Source organism: Elephas maximus, chromosome 2 (genome assembly GCF_024166365.1).
Source record: "Elephas maximus indicus isolate mEleMax1 chromosome 2, mEleMax1 primary haplotype, whole genome shotgun sequence".
NCBI lineage: Eukaryota > Metazoa > Chordata > Mammalia > Proboscidea > Elephantidae > Elephas > Elephas maximus.
This window is the reverse complement of record NC_064820.1, coordinates 65,888,266-65,912,661: the sequence shown is the minus strand read 5'-3', so window position 1 is coordinate 65,912,661 and position 24,396 is coordinate 65,888,266. Positions and strand designations below refer to the sequence as shown.

General features: G+C 38.0%; 1 protein-coding gene across 1 annotated transcript in view; it reads right to left on the bottom strand.

The window, feature by feature from the left end:
* ZSWIM6 (zinc finger SWIM-type containing 6) overlaps positions 1 to 24,396 on the bottom strand; it is a 216,422-nt gene that overhangs the window by 3,156 nt on the left and 188,870 nt on the right. Inside the window, exons 5-13 of the mRNA XM_049864131.1 lie at positions 19,016 to 19,195; positions 16,013 to 16,189; positions 15,591 to 15,737; positions 12,919 to 13,065; positions 11,165 to 11,425; positions 7,742 to 7,877; positions 3,722 to 3,879; positions 2,914 to 3,077; positions 1,083 to 1,164 (exon numbers count right to left, since the gene is read on the bottom strand). Of these exons, the coding sequence (XP_049720088.1) occupies positions 1,083 to 1,164; positions 2,914 to 3,077; positions 3,722 to 3,879; positions 7,742 to 7,877; positions 11,165 to 11,425; positions 12,919 to 13,065; positions 15,591 to 15,737; positions 16,013 to 16,189; positions 19,016 to 19,195 (1,452 nt within the window). The remainder of the gene's footprint in view (positions 1 to 1,082; positions 1,165 to 2,913; positions 3,078 to 3,721; positions 3,880 to 7,741; positions 7,878 to 11,164; positions 11,426 to 12,918; positions 13,066 to 15,590; positions 15,738 to 16,012; positions 16,190 to 19,015; positions 19,196 to 24,396) is intronic.

Genomic DNA, 24,396 nt, shown 5'->3' with positions numbered 1-24,396 from the left:
TGCAAGGAAGCAGGAAACTGCAACCTAATCAAGAGAAAAAAGCCAACAGAAGCAGACCTACAGATGAATCAGATATGTGGAGAATGCTGACAAGGTCTAAACATAACCATTTTAAGTATGTGGACCAACATGCCCCAGCTGTAGGAAAATCCTAAAAGTGAATGATGTGTGGCAGTTCTTGAGCTGGCATTATCTTTGTATTGCTCTGCTAAAACATGATGTGTATTGAGACTAACCTCCTTTCTTCCAAAATAACAAACCATTACACATTAATTAAAAAAATAAGAATGATTTTCATAGTATCTGCTCTGTGTCAGTATCTAAACACTGAGACGGCAGTGTCTTCTCAGCAAGAGGTGTGCATTCTTTTCTGATGCAAATAGGAAGAAAGATAATCTAAGGAACACTTATTTTAAACAGTGACATTTTGTGTTGGCATTGTTGCTAGGAATGTACAGTTTTCTTTAATACTGGTTGATTGATGCAGAGGGGAAATAGTTGGCTAAAGGGCCTCACAAATTGCAGCTTATGGGCAACCAGGAGATCTTCTTATGGCCAGCTACAATTTCTCCCACATCTAAAATACCTAGTGGTCATTTCTCTGCTGAATACCATGATGTAGGCTCATCATCTATCAGATAATGGTGAAAAAACTCATTTTCATTAAAACAGATTTTCATTAAAATGGATTGAGCCACTGGCCCACAGTGTCAGGTTAGTTTCAAAGGTGTTCCCAGCCTACCAAGGATTAACTATGGGACCCTAAACTTGATTATCACAAAACTTACTAAAACTACCTTAAGAGTGACAGAAAGACTGAATATAAAGGGAGCATAGTGTTTCCTCACTGATTTCTTCCATTTTAAACCAGGGGTTGGAATCCCCAAAACATGACGGCTTAGAAAGTAAAGAATGCAAGTGCATATAACTGAATGGGGCAGGGGGAGTCCCTGTAGGTTGCTAGAAGGGGTAAGTGCCTTGGAAGAGATTAAGGGAAAGAGTGAAAATGTCCTTATTTCTGTAAGTGACAAGTTAAATCATATCATGAGGCAGCTGAGAAAGCTCTCCCCGAGTTTACCTACCGACTTCAGTAGCACACGTTACCAGCCACCTCACCATCTCCCGACGTCGCCAATTTAAGGTTGACAGTGTCATTCGCATAACCTAGAAAAACAGGATAACAAAACGTTTTGGGAGATTATCCTAAATCAATGGAAGAAAAAATTTATTCCAGGGTGTAAACAACTGGACATCCTCCCTACTACTGGGAAGATGAAGAGACTTATTTAGAGAAGATCTTTGCATGTGAATTTGGATTTGTCCATGGCTCCCCTAGCTCGCCTTGCCCCAGCCTGGGAAGTAGAAGGTCTATCTTCTAGTCCTGACCAGAAGTGGCATCCTGGGCAAGTCACTTAATCTCTTTTCTCATCAGCATTAAACACAGTCCACAGCCTCATTTCCTCCCCAGCTTTAACAGTCCATGGTTCTCGATTTCTGAGGCTCCTCATGAATTAACTCTGATTAGGAATCCTCAACAGGCATAGAGGTATTTTAAAATAATTGTTTTAGTTATTTCTTCAGTCTTTCACTGCTATTTTCTGCTGACAATCAAGACACCCCCTAGGTTTATGCAAAGCAATCTTCTTTGCCATCATTAGTGATCTAATCATTATTATTTTTTTTTACTTTCTAATAAGATGTCCCACGATAAAATTTTCCACCTCTTTCTGCTTCCTCCACTTTTTAAGATTTAGAACATCTATGGATATGCCACTCCTAAAGCCTTGGAAAGCACCTGTGTGGTTCATTGCAGGGTCCCTGAGAGAACAAGGCAAGGAGTAAACTCTTGGTCATGTGCATTCAGTCAGAATTCCAAATAACCAGAAAGCTTGGGTTAATGATTCTTTCTGCATCATACCTTTAGGATAAGGCAAATGACAACAGAAACAAGCTGAATAACAAGAATTTATCTTTTAAAAGAAACTTCTAAAATACATCACTGTATAGCTTAATGCACTCTCCTATACCCTCTGCTTGTATAGTAGTGAATGTTACAGTGGTTAAGTACATTTCCTATGATCCAGTTCCTTAAAATTTTATTAATCATTGTAAGGGAGAATCCATAACTAGAGAACCATTCGTCATCTAACCAGGTCATTCTACTTTCCATACTTTAGGTAATTACGAGGTGATTTCTTTCACTCCGTTTTTACAGGAAAAAAAAAAAAAAAAAAAAGAGCAAATATTAACACAGATCCCCTGAGAAAAGTAGAAATATAAGATTTTCAGTTTCTGGTTTACAAAGTAATCGGTTTGGAAACTAGAAGCTCCCATCTATCTGCAGAACTAATTCAGAGTGTCCTTAGTCGTAACATCCATGAAGGCCTGCTGGAAGCTGAAACTGGACCCTGGCCCAATCACTCCTCCTTTGCCTAATTTTCTCAGGGTTATAAAATTGGGCTAGAACTGCCCACCTATTATGAAAATGCAAACATCAATAAAAATCCTATTTCCTCTAAAAAATCTAACCCCAACAACTGAATCTTTATTATATACTCTAGCTTTGCCTAAGTCTCTTGCTACTAATAACTCTTCTCTATTCACTGAAAGAAGAAAATAATGTTAAGGCTGCAATTCAGAAAATGTTTTTTTTTTTTTGAGATACAAATAGGGCTGTAAACAGATAGTCCCTGCACCCCAGGCGGCAGTCCAGTTCAGCTGGGAATGACCACAGCTCTGAAATACAATGCTCTCCTATAGTCTAATATATCTGTACTCTGAAGAGTCATTTGCCTACACCAAAAAGTCCTAACAAACAGAAACAAGCTGCAGTTGGTGCCTTCAGTTAGCAGTTCTCGGTGCCCTAGCAAAGACGAGGTCTTCATATCTTTCCCTAGACCACCAGTCATGTACCTGCAGCCCCAGCTCCAGAGACACTTTCAAAAGAGTGATGTCTGGCAAACTGTCCATGAGAGTTGCTATTTTAAATGCATCTTGGGCAAGCTTGAAGATGTGTGATGAGGAGTGAATGTTTTTCTGGATGGATTCTAATACTGTTTCCAGCCTCCGAACATCGCCTGCAATGAACAAGAGGAAAACCAAACCAAACCAAGTGAACCCAAGGCAAAACAAACAAACAAACAAAAAAACAAAACCCAACACATACACAAACACAAAGGGAGGAAAAAAAGGGAAACAAAACAAAACACAAAGCACACGTTAATTTACCCGAGATGTTTACGGATGGCACGGATGTGACAACTAAGTGTCTTTGAATCTCAGCTTCAAGAAAAGATGCAGCACAACCCACCCTCCAGGACTAAAACCACCAGAACCAACATGAGACAGCAAATACTTCCCCGAGTTCCTACTTTATGTATTTTTGGTGTCTATTTCAGGGAGGAAAAAAAAAAAAATCAACCTAACTTTTTAATCTGCTTCTGAATCTCAACTGCCATTTACTTTTTCTTGGGATAGTCACTGACCTAAGCTCTGCAGAAGTAAGTTTACTGATGCAGTTCAATGAGGGGAGTGCCAGGCTCACACAAGTAGCACCTGTTTTGTCTCATAAGCTAATATCTAAAGAAAGGATCCCTCATGACCTTTATCTGGCATTAGTACCACTGTTGAGAACTTGGCAGAAAACACTACCCTTTTTAAAAGAAAAAAAAAAAAAAGCAAACTAACAAAGTAATTACGAGGCCTCAGGACAATTCAGTACCTTTGGCTGCAGTTAGCATGGTGGACGCCAGCTCACACTGCTGGGATTCTATGTGGCTTAACGTGAACCAACGAGGGTATCGGTTGGGAACAACTGACGCAATGTGGTGGGGGCGAGTGAGGTCTCCTGTTGGAGCAGTAGATTCCAATACTAGTAACCTGTAATGAGAGGACAAGGCGGTTGGCCCCTAGTTAGTACTCGTTCATTACCTGGGTCACAGGGACCAGCCAGCAGAAGCCAGGGAAGTGGGTAGATGCTAGGAGAAACTGTTCCAGCTTCAGTTGTAGGAAGAGATGGTGCAGCTACACTCTGCTGTCTGGATGCCAGAGTCACCTCCTTAACTGTCCATCACCCAAACCTGAGAGAGCTCTTTAGCATCATTCAGAAAATTGTCATATTCAAGAAAATGAAGATATGTAACACTGAACAGGTGTGAAACAAGTTTTGATGTTTACCTACTTTTAAACTTAATTTTTGAATTTTAACACTCCTTAAAAAACAAAAACCAAGAGAACTGATAGTGAAGTAAGTATTTAAGACTGAGTAGGATCCGTGGATGGCTGAGATGAATAAGCTTACCTATTAAAACACAAAACAAGAGGCAATGTAATAAAAACGACCTCCCTTCTTTACAGTGGGAAACCCTGGTGGCATAGTGGTGAAGTGCTACGGCTGCTAACCAAAAGGTCAGCAGTTCAAATCTGCCAGATGTTCCTTGGAAACTCTATGGGGCAGTTCTACTCTGCCCTATAGGGTCGCTATGAGTCGGAATTGACTCGACGGCAGCGGGTTTGGTTTTTTGTTGTTGTTTCCTTACAGTCCTACTTCCTGTAGAATCAGTTCTTCATGACTTCAGGAATTTGAGGTTGGAGTATAGTCTAGGATTCATGTCCAAGAAGATGAACTCTACTGATCTAAGTATCTGTCCCATGACAATTCTGCATAAAGTCAGTGTGATTTCTGAGTTCAATCGATCTCCCTTTGACTAAGAATATGTTAACAAGTACAGAACAATGTTCGAAAAGGAAGCACATGTATAGTGATCCCTTCCAAATATAAATACCAGGCAAAGAGATTATTGGAGAAGCTACAACTGAAGCAATTTCTTAAAAATCATCAAAACACTGACCTTGGCTCAAGTATGCCAATGTTACGGGCTATGGGATAAAAGCTGGCGACCAAGAAGAGTTAGCTGGGTCAGGCCATGGTGCTGGCCCCAAGGCTACACCGAAGAACAGTGACTGCTAGAACAGTTACTGCTCTGGTAAGCCAAAGGCCTCTCCCCTCTTTTCCTTTTATCTGGGCACAAAGGGATGATTAGCATTAGAGGGTGGTAAGGTGGGCCATTATGTAATAGGTTTGGCACAGTTGTTGTTTAGCTTTTTAAAATAACCGAATGTTCCTGTATTCACAGGCAGATCCTGCCAGTATTGCTGTAAAGGAAACCAGTCAACATCCCTGGGAAGATGAGAAAATAAGTGCTGAAGACACCCTTCCACAGCTTCCCCTTTCAGAAGCACTAAGAAGCGAGAAGGCTATGTTTCTCTTTTCCTTCCTGTTTCCCTGGCTGCCTTGAGATACTCTGGTAGGTCACATTGCCTCCTTCCACAGCAGCTCCACAACAGGCTTTTGGCTGAGGTAGGACTGGCTGGTAATGGAGAAACGGTGGAAAAACAGTTCCCACCCTGCTAAAGCCCCCACGGAGAAACTGCCTTGGCAGCAACCAAGGGTGAATAAAAATGAGTTTCTGAGTGTCAAAAATCAAGCCCTTCCATGTGACAGATTAAAAAACAAACAAACAAACAAACAAATCCAAACCCAGCGCCTTCGAGTCGATTCCGACTCATAGCGACCCTGTAGGACAGAGTAGAACTGCCCCATAGAGTTTCCAAGGAGCGCCTGGTGGGTTTGAACTGCCGACCCTTTGGTTAGCAGCTGTAGCACTTAACTACTATGCCACCAGGGTTTCTATGTGACAGATAAAAAAAAAAAAAAAAAAAACCTTTAAATAAGCCAGAACCACAGAGAACCCTTACGCTATTTTAAACTTTACCAGTGGTGGTAGCAACAGCATCTGGTGGCATCATACCATGAACATCCTTTGCTTTAAAACAGGAGTAGAATTCTTAAGACTTGAATAAATACAGAGCTGAACATCTGACTTCACAGGTAATTTGCATTTCAACTTCCAAAAACGGGAACAGGAACCTACTTACTATAAAATTGTGCTCTAAAACAAAGGTGTAAACCAAGTGGTATAAAGTAATTTGGTGTGGGGGGAGGGACTTTTGCTTATGTTATTCATTTATTTTTTGGTATTTTAAAAACAGACAAGAAGGGGCTCATAACGTTTCTCTGATCGGTTAATGTGGTCTCATGGTAAAGACAGCATGTCAAATTAAAAGGCTGCCAGCCTTGATACACACTGACACACAGGTGTACATATGTACACACTCAACAGGCACACACAATTCTCTTTCTCATCCTATCACTGCATAAAAAAAAGATCCCCTGACAGATATAGCTACACTCATTACTTTCCTAAAGAACAGAGTAACTTTTGAGGCATCGGTAACATATAAGCAAGGATTTATTTTTTTAATCCACTCAATTACAAACAGAATCTTTGATAAAAAGCTTTTTATGGGATCAAACTATTCTTCACCATACTTAAGCTTTTAGGTCTGTACATGGTTTGTCTCTAGATGACTATAAAAAACAGTTGCCATTCCATTGATTCTGACTCATGGTGACCCCACGTGTGCAGGGTAGAACTGCACTCCATAAACCCATTGCGGTCAAGTCGATCCCAACTCATAGCGACCCTATAGGACAGAGTAGAAATGCCCCATAGGGTTTTTCCAAGGAGCAGCTGGTGGATTCAAACTGCTGACCTTTTGGTTATCAACTGTAGCTCTCAACTACTGTGCCACCAGGGCTCCAATTCCATAGGTTACTATAAAAGAAACAAATCAAACCCATTGAGTTGGTTCTTACAGCAACCCTATAGAACAGAGTAGAACTGTCCCATAGGGTTTTCAAGGAGCAGCTGGTGGATTCGAACTGCTGGCCTTTTGGTTAGCAGCTGAGCTCTTAACCACTGTGTCACCAGGGCTCCAAAGATGATTATAATGGGGTCTAATTGCACATTCTATTAGAAACCCAGGGGTGTTTTACTAATTTAAAAAAAAAAAGGAAAAAACCTAATGTTTTAAGAAATGTGACTTATTTTCAGGTCCTTGAAGTATAATAGATTATATGTAAGATTGAAAACTTCAAGCTTAAACTCATTACAAAATATCCACCTTGAACAAATTCATGGTAAAAATAATTATTTGGTAAATTAACTTAAAAAAGAAGGCGAAAAATAAAGAAGTGAGCAGCAGAGGCCATGTTCTAATTGGTACTACTGAAAAGGACGGACTGAGGAGGAGAGGATAGCAGTCAGAACTGAGGGGAGCCTATCCCGGACCCCAGGAGTGATTCCTCCCCCTACATACATGCCCCATCTTCCCTCCTCCTGAAGCTGATCACAGAGGTGTGTCTGTGGTGCCACGGCACTCCTGCGCCACTGACGGAATGTGGGACTGCAGCAGGTATGAGTGACAGCCTCCCTCTATTATAGTCAGTCAAGTGCATTTATTTTTTCCCACTGTTTTAAAAGTTTATTTTTACAAAACAATTGTTTAGGAAGGTTTCAACTGTTGCTGCCTTGTGATTAAACCTGGCCTGAGATTGTTCTCTATTCCCAAATTCTAGCTTCAAGAAAAATAGGAAAAAGCCAAGATGAGCATAAGCATGACAGCAGGTAAGGATACAATTCTTCCCTTTCTTTAAATCAAAACCAAAACAAGCCGACAAACAAACCACCGTGACAACAATCCAAGAAGCATAAATTAGTAGTTTCCTGAGCTTTTCTGCTGCCTATAAGAAACATGAATGAAGGAGAAGTCAGTTAAAAGCCATTTTCCCCATGGGGAATTTGGATTGCCTCTGCCCAGCTGGGCTGTGAATACGTACCGCATTGCTCTCAGTGCAATTTTGTATGCCAATTCAGCATCATGAGGTAGGAGAGAGGTGAAGAGATACTTGGCAAATGTGTGCATTGGAACGCTCTCCCGGTGGATTATTTCGCCTAAACCACTATATGGTCCGGCTGTGGGAAGAGAGCATACACATTTTACATTCCTAAAAAATGAACTAATGCTTCTTGAAAAGTAAATTAAAAATTTTCTATGTAAAATTATAACATATGCAACTTAATCTAGTTAAGAATCTAAGTGACACAGTAGAAAGGAAGACAATTCTTAGTTAAAAAAAAAGATCCTAACGGGTATAACATCCAGTATAGGATTCACTTCATAAACAATCAATCCCCCACTGTACCACAGCTCAGATGAGAACCACAGGACTATGGGGCAGAGCTTTTTCACATTACAATTGCTTTTAAGAGAAAGGAACCCTCTGAAGCATAAAACCTCATTGAACTCGAGAAACAGCCTCTCTAAATGCGTGACATCTGAGCATCCACATTTACAAATGCACAGATGACTCTGCAGCTTAACTATGGAAGCCGCCCGGGACCCAATCAGTCTTAGGGGCAGAGACAAGCCAGGTTACCAGAAAAGAGCGCTCTGCTTGAAAGGCTGGAGTGAGAAGTGGGGGACGATTCTGAACCACAACTCTCAACACAGAGACTTGAAACATCGCTGCTTCCGTTAAGCAGGAATATATACTAATTCCCAGAAAGTCACCAATAATAAAAGAATAGTTATCACTTTATACTCACCACAGACGGAAGAAAAGAAATGAAAGTAACTGGAAATCTATGATACTTTGGGTGCCAGAAGGCCTATTTCAAAAGCAAAATTACATTTAAGCTGTCAAATTTCATTTCTTCGTAAATTGTGACAGGCATGGTGGCAGAGCCGACTTCCCCTGTGTGCTCTCTGAATGCTGCCCTGAGAAGGGCAACAGTCTTTTAAAATAAATTTCAAAAGGAAACCACAGTGGTTAGTTCAACCACTTTCTGCTTAGGTACTTTGAGGTTTAGCTATTGTAAAGTGTTTAATAAATTAGTTCCCATGTCACCTTTGGGTAACATCTGTTTCATGATTTCTAGAATTATGAACCATGACACTACTACTCAGGGGACATAATACATTTGTTTTCCAAGAGGAAATTGTCTGGCTAAGAGTTTAGAAAGAAATGCAGTCAGCAAGAAGTAATGAGAAGAATTACTGAATTGGGTACTGGGTGGGAGTATGATACATTCTAGATAATTTTAATGGAGGTAATTTTAAAATTTGATTTATTTTCAGGTATTTTTGAACTATTCACTACTTAAATCAAGCCAAACCCACTGCCTTTAAAGTCATATTAAAGTAAAAATCATATAAACAACTTATTTTTCTACCTAGGCAAACTAAAACCCATTCTAGATTCCTAATTTTACCAGATCTATTAATCTTTTTCTTTGAAGACATTTTAAAATGTTTTAATTATTTAAGTGTGGCTAACTCTCTTTTTATTATGGACCAATTATAGCCAATTTGCAGATTATCTACATTCTTCACTCCGTCAGCATTTCCTTCCAGTGTTTCCCTTTAAACCACCAAGTTACCTACTTGCACTTAGCAAGGAAAGCCAGGTTCAAATGCATAATCAACACTTTACTATGACATCTCCCAACAAGCAAAACATTTAGTCAGGTATAGTTATAAACATAAGAACACAAAATTATTTGTGGATTAATAATCGGTATAACTCAGAACTCCACTGTACTGAAAAAGGAAAAACTGGAATTTGGCACTGAGTTTCTCCAGACGTGCTTTTCCAATATGCCAACAGATACATCCAACATCATGGCCAGGGGAGATTAACACCCAACAATACAGGATTTATTCTTTCCTCTTTTCAGATACTTGGGTCTGCTAACTAATTTGTTCTTGAAATTAGTAAAAAGTGTACATGCTTGAAAAACTTTCTGCCCTGGTGCTGTCAACTCAGTCGTGGAGTTTATAAAAATGGCCCCTTGGCTTCCCCTTGGACTGCCTCCTGTCCCGCACCCAGCATTCTTCCTGAGCCTCACCCGGCCAGGAAAGCAGAAAAGGCTAGGATGAGCCACTGGCGCTCCTTATCATGGTTCTAATAAAAATGTTTAAAGGAGAAGGATGGACTAATCAAAGACTAAAAGAAAGTTTAAAAATATTTATGAGTGATGAACGTGAAGACATACTGAAAAATGTCAATGATAAATAGATATCAGACACTATCAACTTTTAGAAACCCACATCCTCGTCCTGTTATTCAGTATAATGGAAACTAAAAGCTGGTTAGTAAGAGCCAGTCACAGATAGCATAAGAAAAAATATTTGTGGCTGATAATATTGCTTATTTCAAAAGGAATTATATGGAAGAAAACTGTAATTGCAAGAATCAAGCAAGATCACTCTCGAAATTGGGTTTTTATCATTGGAAGAAAAAAAAAACTTCAGGAGAGTCCTTCAAAAAATTCATATTAGGAACATGTTTACCTGAAGAACACTTCTCCTTTAAAATGCACTTCTAAAGCATATGAATGCACAATATATCTGAACAAAATATTTTCTTTTACATAGATTTGTAGTTTTGCACAAAGGAGGAGGCTTTGAAAAGCCATTTTCTCTAAAGCCCTTTCCCATATGTAACACTTTATGAGCCTACCAATTAGGGAGAATCCCACAATAACACGTGCCTACTTGAGAGAAGTAATCTGATCGATTACATCTTACCTAAATTTGCACCAAAGATTAGACTACTATACTAACAACACTTACCCTTTTTGAGGGAAAAAAATCTAAAAATTAACGCCAGCCAAGATTTGTTAGGCCTGTTAGATCCTGACCTTACAAAAAGAAAATTAGATTTTGCCTTAGAAACGCTACGAAACTTTTTACTTAGTGAATCTTCGCCTAATGAAGAGTCTGAAATATTTAGTCAGCACAATGGAAATTCACTACAGCAACCCTCAGTACTTTGTCAGTGTGTGTAAATGACATATTCAAAACCCAGATGAGGCAACAGCCAATAATTCAGAGGCATGTCAACCAATCTCCATTTTATGATTTAATTATCAAGCAAATAAGAACGTGTCTGCCAGTAATAATTCACTAAACATCAAAGTTGGATTTATCTTAGGAAGAACACAGCCTAAATAAAAATGATTCTTTTCAAAGCCTCTGGCATTAAATGGAGTTGATTTCTAACAGATCCTATATAACTGCCCAAATAAAATGATACAAACTTAAACATCTATACCTTGTTATTAAGTGATACTATCTTGCAGACAGCAAACGTGCCTGTAACTCTCAGTAACCATACCAATCATGATAACTAACAGTACTTCCAACATCAAAAATACAAGTGACTAAATAAAAAGTGGAAACGTCTTTATCAAGCTACCTTCTAATAGGAAGACTGCTTGCTTGCGAAAAATTTTCACCAGTGTGTCATCCAATTCAATTTCCTGAAGCTTAGAAATGAGCTGCTCCTCGTTCCGGCAAACCTTCTCTTGTGTGTACAGCCCATCAGGCATGATACGCTGCTGTCCCAGCCCGATCAGGGCTACTTCCACAGCCAGTGTTAAATAAGATTCCCCTTCTTCTAAGAGTTTGTGTGCAGGTAGATGCTGGTACTCCAGAGACTTACACTGTCCCGTATTCTCTGTAAAATGCCACAAAGAAACCAGAGCTCAGAAACTACTTTTGCAGGTACTCAGTGATAGGTTCAAAATTTATTCTACCAATACGTTAAATGAATTATTGACTTAATTCTGAAAAGGCCAGAAAACATGTTTCTTAGGTTAAAGTCCAAAGTTTTCTAACGTCTTCTTTAAATGACTATAATTGAATGTCTATGTTTTGGGGATAGAATATCACGAATTCTTCTCTCCCACTGAAAATGAATCACCAAAGAAAACTATAAGAAAACTTAAAAAGTGAAAAAAAATTAACTAAACAGTGATAAAACTGCACGATGATGGCAACAGTAATTTTTTTAAATCTGGCATTTAAAAATAAGTTTCCATAGTTTTATTACAATGTTGAAATGTATAACGAAAACAGCATAAAACACAACATAAGTGACCCAATTTAAGGCCCTTTTTGTTACCCAAGAGTCATCAGTTACAGCAATAGGAATCTTTTGAGAATGATTTCCCTGTTTCTGCTATGGAAATTATAATAGGCCTCGACCATCAAACTCCCCAGGTGAGCTGATTCAGTCATAACCTTTGACTTCCCTGACAGAGTTTAGGTCAGCCATAATCCAAGAACGTAACCACCACAAGGGAAATTAAGGAGGGGCAAGATAATTAACCCCCAGCCTCATCCAGCCACGGAAGCAGAAGAGAGACAATCCTTTCTTCCTTCTTCACCTCTACCCAGCGCCCTGGGGTAGTCTTTTGAGGAACAATTCTTCAGTCTTAAGGGGCCAAAGAGAAATCTCAAGATAAAGCTTTAAAGCGATGTGTGATGTAGAACAGGTTTAACACATTTAATGCTCTCCTAAGGAGCCCTCGTGGCACAATGGTTAAAGCGCTCAGCTGCTAACTGAAAGGATGGCAGTTGGAACCCACCAACTGCATCACAGAAGAAAGACTGGCAGTATGCTTCCATGAAGATCACAGCCTTGGAAACCTTACGGGGCACTTCTATCCTGTCCTATAAGGTCGCTAGGAGTTGGAATTGACTTGACAGCAATGGGTCTTTTTTTTTTTTTTTTGGGAATACTCTCCTTAATGTAGACTAAAATATTAAGTAACAAGCTTTTAACTTGTAATGCAAAGACAAATTAGAAAAATGAAAATAAACTGATTCTAAGTGCTATAATGAACATCTTTATTTAATATCTTTGTGTTAGACAATAGTCCTAAAGGCAGATAGATTCTTAGATTTAGAATCACTGGTTAGAAGGAAATAAATATTTTTAAGGCTCTTGACAACAAGCTGCCAACTATCAGCTTTTCCCAGTTTGTAGATGCCTGCCTGAGATGCAGGAGCGTGCCCATTTCCTTGCTGTTTAATTTTTTTTTTTTTGCTCTTTAGGTACTGTTATTTATATGGATTCATAAAACAAACGGTAGAGGAAAACACTGACTAATGCTATTCAGGCTCTAGAAAGAGAAAAGCACATGAGACAAATGTCTTTGGTTTTACCTGTAAAATCTGAGAAACCAGAGAAGCCTTCATCGTCAATGCGGCAGGCTTCCATGAGGCTACTGAAGAGAGTGCCCACGGGGTCCAACGGATGTCCGACCCAGCCCTCCAGGTTGGTTATTGAGGTGATGCTTTTATGGGGTAGCTCTGTGTAAGAAAAGGATTTGAGAGAAGAGGGGAGAAGAAGGGAAAAAAGAGGAGGAAACGAGGCTTTACCATGTAATACTGGTATCCTAAAAATTAACTGCATTCAGTTGGAAATCCCTCTTTAATTAAAGGCACAAAAACAAAAGGTACACATAATATTCAGCGTATGAACTGTCCAAGTTCTAAACGCGTGTCCGTAAGTCAGCATAAATGGTACTAAATTCCCAGTACAGCTCCCAGACATCTATTTAATTCATGTGTACAGGGTACTGAGTTAACATTACTCCTCACACTTTTAAAACATTTTAGTACGGGGAAAAATTAATTCCAAATTTTCACCTGAGAAGCCAGGGGCAATTCTCTCATTCCCCTAGAAGTGGCATTAGGGAAAACTAAGAAGTCCCCCTGGAATTATCAATTGGATAACTCTACAACTATATTAGAAAAATACCTCTCAGAGGTATCTCAGAGTCAGTAGTATTCACTGGGCCATCTAAACTGGGGACCAGAGGGCAGCTATAGCCAGAGTTAGACTTGAACTCCCACATGAATATCATTAAATTACTCCCCTATCGACTTATAAAAGTCTTTCTTATTGCGGATCCATAAGCTATTTAAGAGAAGACCTTTGCCACACAAAAGGGGAATGATAGCAGACAATCTGGATGAATCACATTATTTTCATTTCCTTCACAGAATGTTAGCACTTTGAAGTTCTTAAGTTAAACTACTAAATGTTTTCAGATATATTCCTTTGTTGTAAATAACGCAATATCACACATCTAAGTGCTTTCTAAAGTAACAAGTAATAGTAGCTCCTTCTTAAAGGAAAATATAATCTATATGCAATATAAAACATACAGGAACAAAACTGGCTTATAAATACTTTAAGGACCACTCCATCAATCCACTGCTTCTTCAAAAATCTTCTAGTTTTGAACTATGAACTATCAGTGCATAAAAATTAGGTATGGCATGGCACAATGTCTTTCAAATTTATGTAAGTTGGAGACCTAGATTCCTTGGAAAGGACCTTCCCTTTAGTTTCTGTCATTGGCTTTCATACACATAACAAGTATGAAAAGAAACATGCTAATTACTCTTCAGAACAACCAAATATATACATTTGCTGGAAAAAATACATGGTAAGGGAAGCATTCATCCAGTCTGTATGAATGCAATCTATTGTCAACTGATAAAAACTGAGGATTAAATGTTACAAAATGCTTGCTCTTTGTAACTAGTTTTAAAATATTCGTGGGAAAACACAGAAATGAAATAAATAAATAAATAAAGGAGTACAGTCTTTTTACAGAACCAGGAACCTGACATATCATGCCAAATAGCGCTGAAAATGTACAAGATATTTCATTCACTAATCTTGGCCATATAACAAATGACTGTTAGTTATGGCACTTCGAACTTATAACAAGGATGGAAGCCTATTCTTTGAGTATAAAACCAAAAATAAACAAAAAAGGTAAAGGAAGATAAGGGTATAGATAATATAATCTTAGTAATACTTACGAATAGTCTGAAATAAAATTTTTTCATAGCTTGCAGGACAAAAGTGAAATAGGTCTAAGAATGGCCTAGGCTTAGACTACAGAGATATCTCAAAGACAGCAAAACCTACAACAAATGTACAATATTTTCTACATACAGAAGCAACAAGGAAGTGTATGGATGAATCAGAAAAAGTATGTATGTTTATTTTTCTGACCAGGGCCTTATGCATATAATACAAAACTTTGTAATTACTATTATTTGGTAATGCTTACCTAAAAGTTAAAAGATTAATAAACAGATAAAAAGCTAAATGTATTCTATTGGTTACAAGTGCATCAAGCATCAATTAAAGAACTTGAACAATTCAGGAGTTCTGTGCTGGTCACTTTATATGTAAGTAAAATGTCCTGATGTACAAATTATTACAGATAGACATTTTTGGAAGGCTTACATTGTGCCAGTCACTGTTCTAAGTGCTCTATAGGAATTAACTAGTTTAATCTCTCAACAACTCTAAGAGATGGGTCTGGTACTAAGCTCCATTCCACAGACGAGGAATCTAAATCAGAGAGAGAATCGGTAACCGCCTGAGGTCACCCAGCTGGGGCCTAGGGCTAAGATTCAAATGTAGGCTGTCTACCCCCTGAACCCTTACTTTTAGAATTAAAACGCACTTTAACAAAACAAGATATCTGGCTAACTTTCATTTTAATTTTTAGATCATTCATCTCTCAGACATGGTAAAACAGTTACTCAAACAATAAAGAATTTTCCCCTTAAAAAATGAGTTAATGTAAGGAGTTTTAAAAATCTTGTTTTGTACAACACTCAACCACGAAAAAAAATGCCTAAAAATTTCTCACAGATCAACTATTATTTATTTTTAAATGAGCAGTGAGTAAGGCCATCTCTATGGCTCTAGTTTTAAAAGTCATCTCTTCCAAAAGAGCACAAAACCTAGTGATGTCATTACAAAGAATCCCAACCCAATGGAAACAAACTCCTTTCACATTCACCTTTTTTTTGAGTTCGGAACATTTCCAACTGTTTCTGCTGCTGTCGCCTTAACGTGTTAACAATAGCTATTGCTAGTCTCAGTGCTTCTCTCGGATAGCCATGAGATCGTAAGGCATCCACTCTTGCACAGGCTGTAGGAACATGTTCTAAAATAGAAAGTTAAGGAGGGAGAGTTGCCACTGTCAGATTTATCTACAAAAACAAAATTCAATTGTTAGATATTTTTCCTCATAATACTATTAAAAAAGATACCAAAAACCATTTCTGAGCTTGGATTTAAATGAAAAACTCAGCTCTTATTGCCAAGCATTCATCCATCTCCCACTGAATCTCTCAACTCTCCACCTCCCACTCCAATAATGCTATAGAAACGAAACAAAGAAGTAAGTCATGGAAATGTCTTTCCGGTTTGGCCACTTACCATGCCAGAGGGGCCACCCGCGGGAGTCAAAGAGGGAGTTTTCAGTGTCGTCATGGTAACAGTAGTTGGTGTATAGGTCACTGCTGATAATGTGCTGCAAGTGGCTATCCTGCCAGTGAAGATCGCATGCCTCGATGGCTCGGGTGAACACTGTCCGATGTGGCCTGTTCGATGAATCTGTTTTTTCCACAATTCAGAAAGCCGTGTCAGCTATTATTCATGTGTGAGTAAATCAGTCATGCCATTCTGTGGCCAGATGCTCATGAACACACCCGCACACATTGTCCTGCACCCCCTAGGCAGAAGGGTGAAGGGTGAATACTCTCACATCCTAAGTACTAGGAGGCAAGTCAGCCCAAAGAGCTACTACTCACTCACTTGTTTTGTCAAACACAAACACTCTGCAGCCATTAAAGCTAAGGTTAAAGGCATCCTGCAAAAAGAATCGTCAAGTCTAGCTTCCATGCCAAATACACTCAAAGGAGGCACTCGGCACAAAAATCACAGGAAAACTCACTGCTCCCCACATCTGAGGTGCTGTGGTGGGCTGCCCCTAATGGGATCGACAGCTCTCACAAACACTACGCAAGAGATGTGACACCAGCCATGGAACCTTTCAGGAAGACGCAGTCAGCCTTTAAAGATATGCATAAGGGTTGTGCTTTTGGTTGTATTTTTTAACTATATTGTGCGGTTTTGCACAATTAAAACTATTATGCTTCTTGGGATATAATGATTAAATGCCACTTTATATCCCAAAGGGCATAAATGCATATATTTAACATTTCACAAAGCCACACAACATAGCTACAAAACAAACCAGCACACTTACCTTGCCCCTACAGGCTGCCTCCTGACTCCTGTGCAGGTTCCATGACTGGTGTGATGTCCCCAGCATTGTGTATGCCAGGGCATCACAAAAGAGAAGAAGCATACACTCCAAAGAGGGTTCAAGTTTCAGGACCTGACGGAGAAAAGAAACGTTTGGGGAATAAAGGATATTCTCACCCCAACTCCTGGGATTATTCAGTTCCTACAGATAACATGATCAGATAACATGATTCAAACTTAACTGCACTCCCAGCCCATGAGTCCCTGCTCCAGACTTACCTTCAACTGTGCCACAAACCTTAGTAAGCCTCAACTGAAAATGAGAGAAACAAACTATTTTATTTATGAGTACTTTACTGAGCTCAAGGAAAGCCCCTCACTGTTCTGTGACTTAACTAAATGAGAAGCAAAAGTGGGAGGTTCCTTAGTTGATAAGGTTTCATCTTCCTGTCACTGGAGCTTTGGCTAAGCACAGACATAAGGGGAATCACAAAAATCAACGAATAGCTGAATCAAGAAGAAGAAATCTGAGAAATCATCTGTTCCACCCTCCTTATTCTGCTGATGGAACAGAAAACCAAGAAAAGTAAAGCGCTTGCCAAGGTCACACAGCCAGGCAGTGGCAGTCGGGATCAAAACATAGACATACTATAAGTGAAACACACTGTTTAGTCTAGAGGGTGGACCACTTCTTATCCACTTACTAAGTCCTATAGAATATTCATGTTTAGCCAAGGGGAATGTAATACAGGGAAAGTAAAAAGTGAAGTGTAAAATGTTAGGATGGCAGTCTGAAAGAGGAGGTGGGGGAAACACCCAGAACATCCCAAGTATAAACAGAAGAGGATTAAAGAGACTCTTCTCTAGCAATGAAGAGAATAAATGTTGAAAGCTAAACTTGAAAATTTTGAGCATCTTGAAAAAAAGTTGGGATACGAAGGTAATTTATTTCCTTTAAGGTTATTAAATAAAATCATCGTGGGCAATAAAGATATGACAGATTTCAAATACTGAATTCCCAAGGCAAATATCTCTAGACAAAGCAGAGCTAGACAAGCATCTTTCCCAAGTTCTGAAACCTCTTTTTGATTGGACAAGCCCCTGTGGAGTAACACAAATCATTTTCTTTCTTTGTAGAGACTGAAAACACTGTGCTAGCATCACATTCAAACGCAGCACGTTGTCCACCTTTTTCTAGTAGTACCAACTCCATGTGGGGTAGCACATACAGAATGACAGTCTTGATTCTGGATGCTTCTGATGTCACCTAATCCCCACCTTTCATCTATCATAACTTTAAAGTTTTTCAAGTTCTCTCTAAACAACAACAACAAAAAATCAGACAAGAGTAGTGATAGGTTCATAAAATTTTATTTGCAAGAGTAGCCTACTTTGTTAAGAATTCTGTTCTGAAATAGAAGAAAAAATTCTGCAGTAGCTGGAGGTTAAAAATGGGGCCAAGGAAGGATATTCTTAAAGATGGTCGTACTTGAGCTGAATGAACAGACCGAACAGAGGGAGTGAGACTGAAAAAATAAGATGGACATGAGAGCCAGAGGTCCTTAAGAGGAGGTCTGGAAATGTTTAGGGGCATTTCTTGGTTGTCCCAAAGAATGGAGGGCACTATTTATATATATACAGCAAGTTGGGGCATGTATGCTTGTCAGACCTTCACAAAAATAAATTTTCCTGGCCCAAATCCCAATACCCCATGCCCAGACAGAAAATTTTTACTTGATACATTCTAAAACTAAGAATTTTTAACTGACTAATTAAATTACATAGCAGCCCAAGTAAGAACTGACAACAGAGATAAAAACAGATCCTTAAGCTTCTCAATATTCTGTTTTACAAAGTAATGATTACCACCCTATTCCATGATTTTTAAATTTAAAAAAGAATATTCAAAATCATCAGTAGTCCCTTTTAATACGTACTAAAATATGTAAGTATATCCATTCATATTCTGAGAATATTTTAAAAATAAGTACAAAGGTCTCAGTAAAATTTAAACACGTATACATTCACAGTTAGAACATAATAAACCACTGAATTACAATAATTTCTTAAGTGGGTAAAATAATTTTCCCATACATATTGTAAGCTTCTGTTATAAACATATATGCACAATTAAGTATACACAAAGTGAGCAGAATGTTATTGTGGACTCACCTTGGTTGGCATTTGCACCCTGAGGCAGAGCATTGGTTAGGTTGGGTAACTCACTGCCAGGATTTCCATCTTCCCATGGACAGACATCAACACTGTTCCATTTTTTCAGCTGTTTTAGCCAACTGGCCTTCTGCTCCAACTTGCAGTGGGGATTTAAAACTATACACATCCACAGAGCACCTAATTGAAACGGAGAGAGGGAAGCAAATTTAAAAAAAATATATAAAAGTGTCCGATTATAACAGCTAATGATAAATGTTAAACTATTTCAAAATGAACCCAAGTCAGCCATCTTTATAACTCAATTCTCCCTGATCTGAGCCACAAATCTTCTAAAGAGAGTTTAATGCCATGAATAGCAGGGCCTGAGTTTGAACCAAAGGTCCAAACGATGCTACACATAAAGATGAAAGATACTTCAAATGTTAATTGTAATCACCTTCCTGCTTGTACGACAATTTAGACAAAAAAAATCAATCAAGTATACAATCTTAAGGTCCAACTTGCCACTTTAATTTACACACAGATTTTATACTTGGATGCTGCAGCAAACCACTCCAAAAGGTTTTTCTAGCACAAAAATTAAACTCACTTTCCAAGATCACCTTTTAAAATCATGAAGGCATACAATGGATACAAACAATTTCCTAGTCTCCTGATAAGCATCTATATGGTTATAAAGCTTTATTATGTTTATTATTATGCATATCTATGTATCAATGAAGTGTGAATAGTTTTGGGGGAAAAAAAGCCAGCACAACAGATCTTTTAAAAATAAAATTCATTTAAACACACTTCCCTAAGTGATTTAACCAGAAACCAATCTTCATATGAAATGAAATCACTAAACGTATATCTTTATCTAAATAAAGTCACTGAATTATCACTTTATATGAATAAAATCACTAAATGGTCATCAAAATTTCACCAGGAAAAGCAATAATGAATTTAGGGAAAAAAAGCGTAACTCAATTTAAATAATTAAGGTTACTAGTAAATTTATTATTCCTTTCTATATTCTTAAAATAGGTAGCTAATCCAAACAAATATTTCAAACATTTTAAAAGTTCAAGTTTACTTTGTTAATTTCAAAACAAGACACACACTAGTGTTTCAAAGCCATTTACAACACTTTTCTTTGAAAAGGTATATGTGTGTCTGTTTTAACCAGATGTATTAGCCAACTGAATAATAAAGGTAGATATGATCATTGTTGGTTTCGTTTGTCCAAAAGAGATACTTTACATTCTTCTACATTTAAAATAAACTAGCTTCTATAATTGGGAAATCTGATATTTTAAATATCAAGGAGCTTTCACCAACAAAAAATAAAAGCAGCCACAGCCTAAGCCACAGATATTTACAATCTACATTGTTATACTTTTAAATGCCAATTAAAAATGAAGTGTGGTGAGTCAAGGATTGCAACTAAAAACTCTGGATAAAATATAAAAATCAACAATCTGAGGCCTCTAAAAAGTAAACAATATCAAGTAGATTGGGGAGGGGAAATAAAACTTGAAGAAACAACCCATATAGGGGTGAGTTTCCTGTTACTTTTTTTTCCCCTTTTTTCTCATCGGTCTTTATGTAGATTAATCTCATCTGGGGAACTTCACAGAGCGCATATGCATCAAACACTCTGAGGGGAACCTCATCTGGCTGGCAAGACGACTGGGAAAAAAGACCCCATGAGCCACAGCAGTGGGGGACGGGGGGTAGGTGGTGGGGAAATCTCAGAGAGGAGAAAGCTGCAAAAAGGGATCCTTGGATTCTGTGTACAAACTGGCACAGGTCCCATCTCACCTAACGTGCAAGAGACAGACCCAGGGCAGCATAGCCAAGGCTTTGAAAACTAAATTGAAAATGGAGCCATCAACCAAAGAAGGTGAAACAGAACTTAGGTCTGAATCCACCCTGGCTGATTGTCTGTTTAAAAAACAAAGTAAACTCTCCAGAGGATTTCAATAAGACACAGACTCTTACAACACAATATTAAAAATGTTCAGGATTCAAAATTACTTGGCATACAAAGAAAAAGAAAAATGTGACCAATTCTCAAGGGAAAGAACATCAACAAATGTCAACCAAGATGAACCACATGCTGGAATTTTCAGTTAAGAGATTTTATAGCACCTAATAACTATTTTTTTTTCTTTTTTTAATAACTATGCTCTCCATAAGATGAAGGTAAACACTATCAAAACAAAAGAAAGGCAGAAGTTCTCACAAGCGAAATACAAATTATAAAAAATAATTAAACGTAAATTTTGAGACTAAAGAGAACAATATTGAAATTAAAAAATTCACTGGATGGGATCAATAGGAGAATGGAGACGTTGTTGCTGTTACGTGTCGTCAGGTGGCTCAGATTTATAGCAACCGTATGTACAACAGAACGAAATGCTGCCCGGTCCTGCACCATTCCCACAATCATTGCTATATTTGAGCCTACTGTTGAAGCCTCTGTGTCAATCCATCTTGTTGAGGGTCTTCCTCTTTTTTGCTGACCCTCTACCTTACCAAACATGATGTTCTTCTTCAAGGACTGATTCCTCCTGATAACATGTCTAAAGTACATGAGACAAAGTCTGGCTATCCTTACTTCCAAGGAGTACTCTGGCTATACTTCTTCCAACACAGACTTGTTCATTTTTTTTTTTTTGGCAGTCCACGGTACAGTCAATATTCTTTGCCAACACCATAATTCAAAGGCATCAATAATTCTTCAGCCTTCCTTATTCATTGTCCAGCTTTCTCATGCATATAAGGTGATTGAAAATACTGTGGCTTGGATCGGCACACCTCAGTCCTCAATGTGACATCTTTGCTTTACAATACTTTAAAGAGATCTTTTACAGCAGATTTTCCCAGTGCAATGTGTCATCTGATTTTTGACTGCTGCTCCCACGGGCGTTGATTGTGAATTCAGGTAAAATGAAATTCTTGACAACTTCAATCTTTTCTCCATTTATCATGATGTTGCTTACTCAAAAAAAAAAAAAAAAAAAAAATTTTTTTTTTTTTTTTTTGCTTACTGGTCTAGTCGTGAGGATTTTTGTTTTCTTTAAGTTGAGGTGTAATCCATACCAAAGACTGTAGTCTTTGAGTTTCATTAGTAGGTGCTTCAAGCCCTCTTCGTTTTCAGCAAGCAAGGTTGCATCATCTGCATATCTCAGATTGTTAACAAGTCTTCCTTCAATCCTGATGCCATGTTCTTCTTTAGGCTGTCCAGCTTCTCGGATTATTTGCTCAGCATACAGATTGAGTAAGTATGGTGAAAGGATACAGCCTCGATGCACATTTTTCCTAATTTTAAACCACATACTATCCCCTTGTTCTGTTCAAAAGACTGCCTCTTGGTGTAGGTACAGGTTCCATGTGAGGACAATTAAGTGTTCTGGAGTTCTGGAATTTCCATTCTTCGCAATGTTATCCATAATTTGTTATGATCCACACAGTCGAATGCCTTTGCGTAGTCAATAAAACATAGGTAAACATCTTTCTGGTATTCTCTACTTTCAGCCAAGATCCATTTGACACCAGTAATGATATCCCTCATTCCACATCCTCTTCTGAATCCAGCTTGAATTTCTGGCAGTTCCCTATTGATATACTGCTGAAGCCACTTTTGAATTATCTTCAGCAATATTTTACTTGCATCGATATTAATGATGCTGTTTGATAATTTCCACGTTGTGTTGGATCAACTTTCTATGGAACGGGCAAAATATGGATCTCTTCCAGTTGGTTGGCCAGGAAGATGTCTTCCAAATTTCTTGGCATAGACAAGTGAGTACCTCCAGTGCTGCATCCATTTATTGAAACATCTCTATTGGTATTCCGTCAATTCCTGGAGGCTTGTTTTTCACCAATATCTTCAGTGCCGCTTGGACCCATTCCTTCAGTACCATTAGTTCTTGATGATATGCTACCTCCTGAAATGGCTGAATGTCGACCAATTCTTTTTGGTACCGTGACTCTGTGTATTCCTCTCATCTTCTTTTGATGCTTCCTGCCTTGTTCAATACTTTGCCAATACAATCCTTCACTATTGCAAGTCGATGCTTGAATTTTTTCTTCAGTTCTTTCAGCTTGAGATATGCTGAGTGTGTTCTTCCTTTTTGGTTTTCTAACTTCAGGTCTTTGCACATTTCATTATAATATTTTACTTTGTCTTCCTGAGCTGCCCTTTGAAATTTTCTGTTCAGTTCTTTTAGAAAAGAGAATGGAGATGACAGAGGTGAAAGTCAGTGGATTTGAAGCTAAATCAATAATCATCCATGTGAAAAACAGAGAAAAAAACACTGAGAGGAAAATAAACAGAGGCTTAAAGACTGGTGGGAAAATATCAAAAGATCTAACATTTGGGTCATTGGAATTGTAGAAGAAAATAAGAGGTAGAGAAAAAATAATCACTGAAAACTTCCCAAATTTGAAAAAGACATGAATTCATAGATTCAAGAAGTTCAGCCCACCTCAAAAAGGGTAGCTCCAAAAAGCCATGCACAAACACATCATAATCAAATTGCTGAAAACCAAATACATATATAAAAAAATCTCATAAGCAGTTACAGAAAAACAAAGTACCACATACAGAAGAACAACAACCTCAATTATTGTAGGTTTCTCATCAGAAATCATATAGGACAGAAGACAGTAGAACATCTTTTAAATGTTTAAAGAAATGAAGTGTCAAGCCAGAATTCTATATCCAGCAAAAATACCATTCAGGAAGGATGGTGAAATAAAAGGATTCTCAGATCAAGGAAAATTAACACAATTTGTTGCCGAGAGACCTATTCTAGAAGAAATGCTAAAGGAAGTTCTTCAGGCCGAAGAGAAATGATACCAGAGGGAAACTAGGAACTTCAGAAATAAAGGAAGAACACTAGAAATGGTAACTATCTGAGTAAATACATGATTCTTGTCTTCTTAAAGTTCTTTAAAATATATAGCAAATATTTTAACATTGTCTTGTGGAGTTTTAAATGCAGGTAGATGTAACACACATGACAACTATAATGTAAAGGGAGATACAGTAAAAGGACCTATATAGTTAGACTCTGTATTCTACTTAAAGTGGCAAAATATTAACACAAAAAAGACTGTGAGAGGTTAGGTATATTTATTGTAAAACCGGAACTACTAAAAAAATACTGGGAGATACAAACAAAAAAGTCAAGAGGTAAGTTAAAATGAAATACTAAAAATCAATCAAATAATCCAAAATAAACACAGGAGACAAACAAAAAGCAAATAATAAAATGGTAGACCTAAATTCAACCATATCAATAATTGTATTCAATGTAAATGAGCTAAACATACCAATTAAAAGAGATGGTCAAATCAGATTTAAAAACAAGATCCAACTCTGTGCT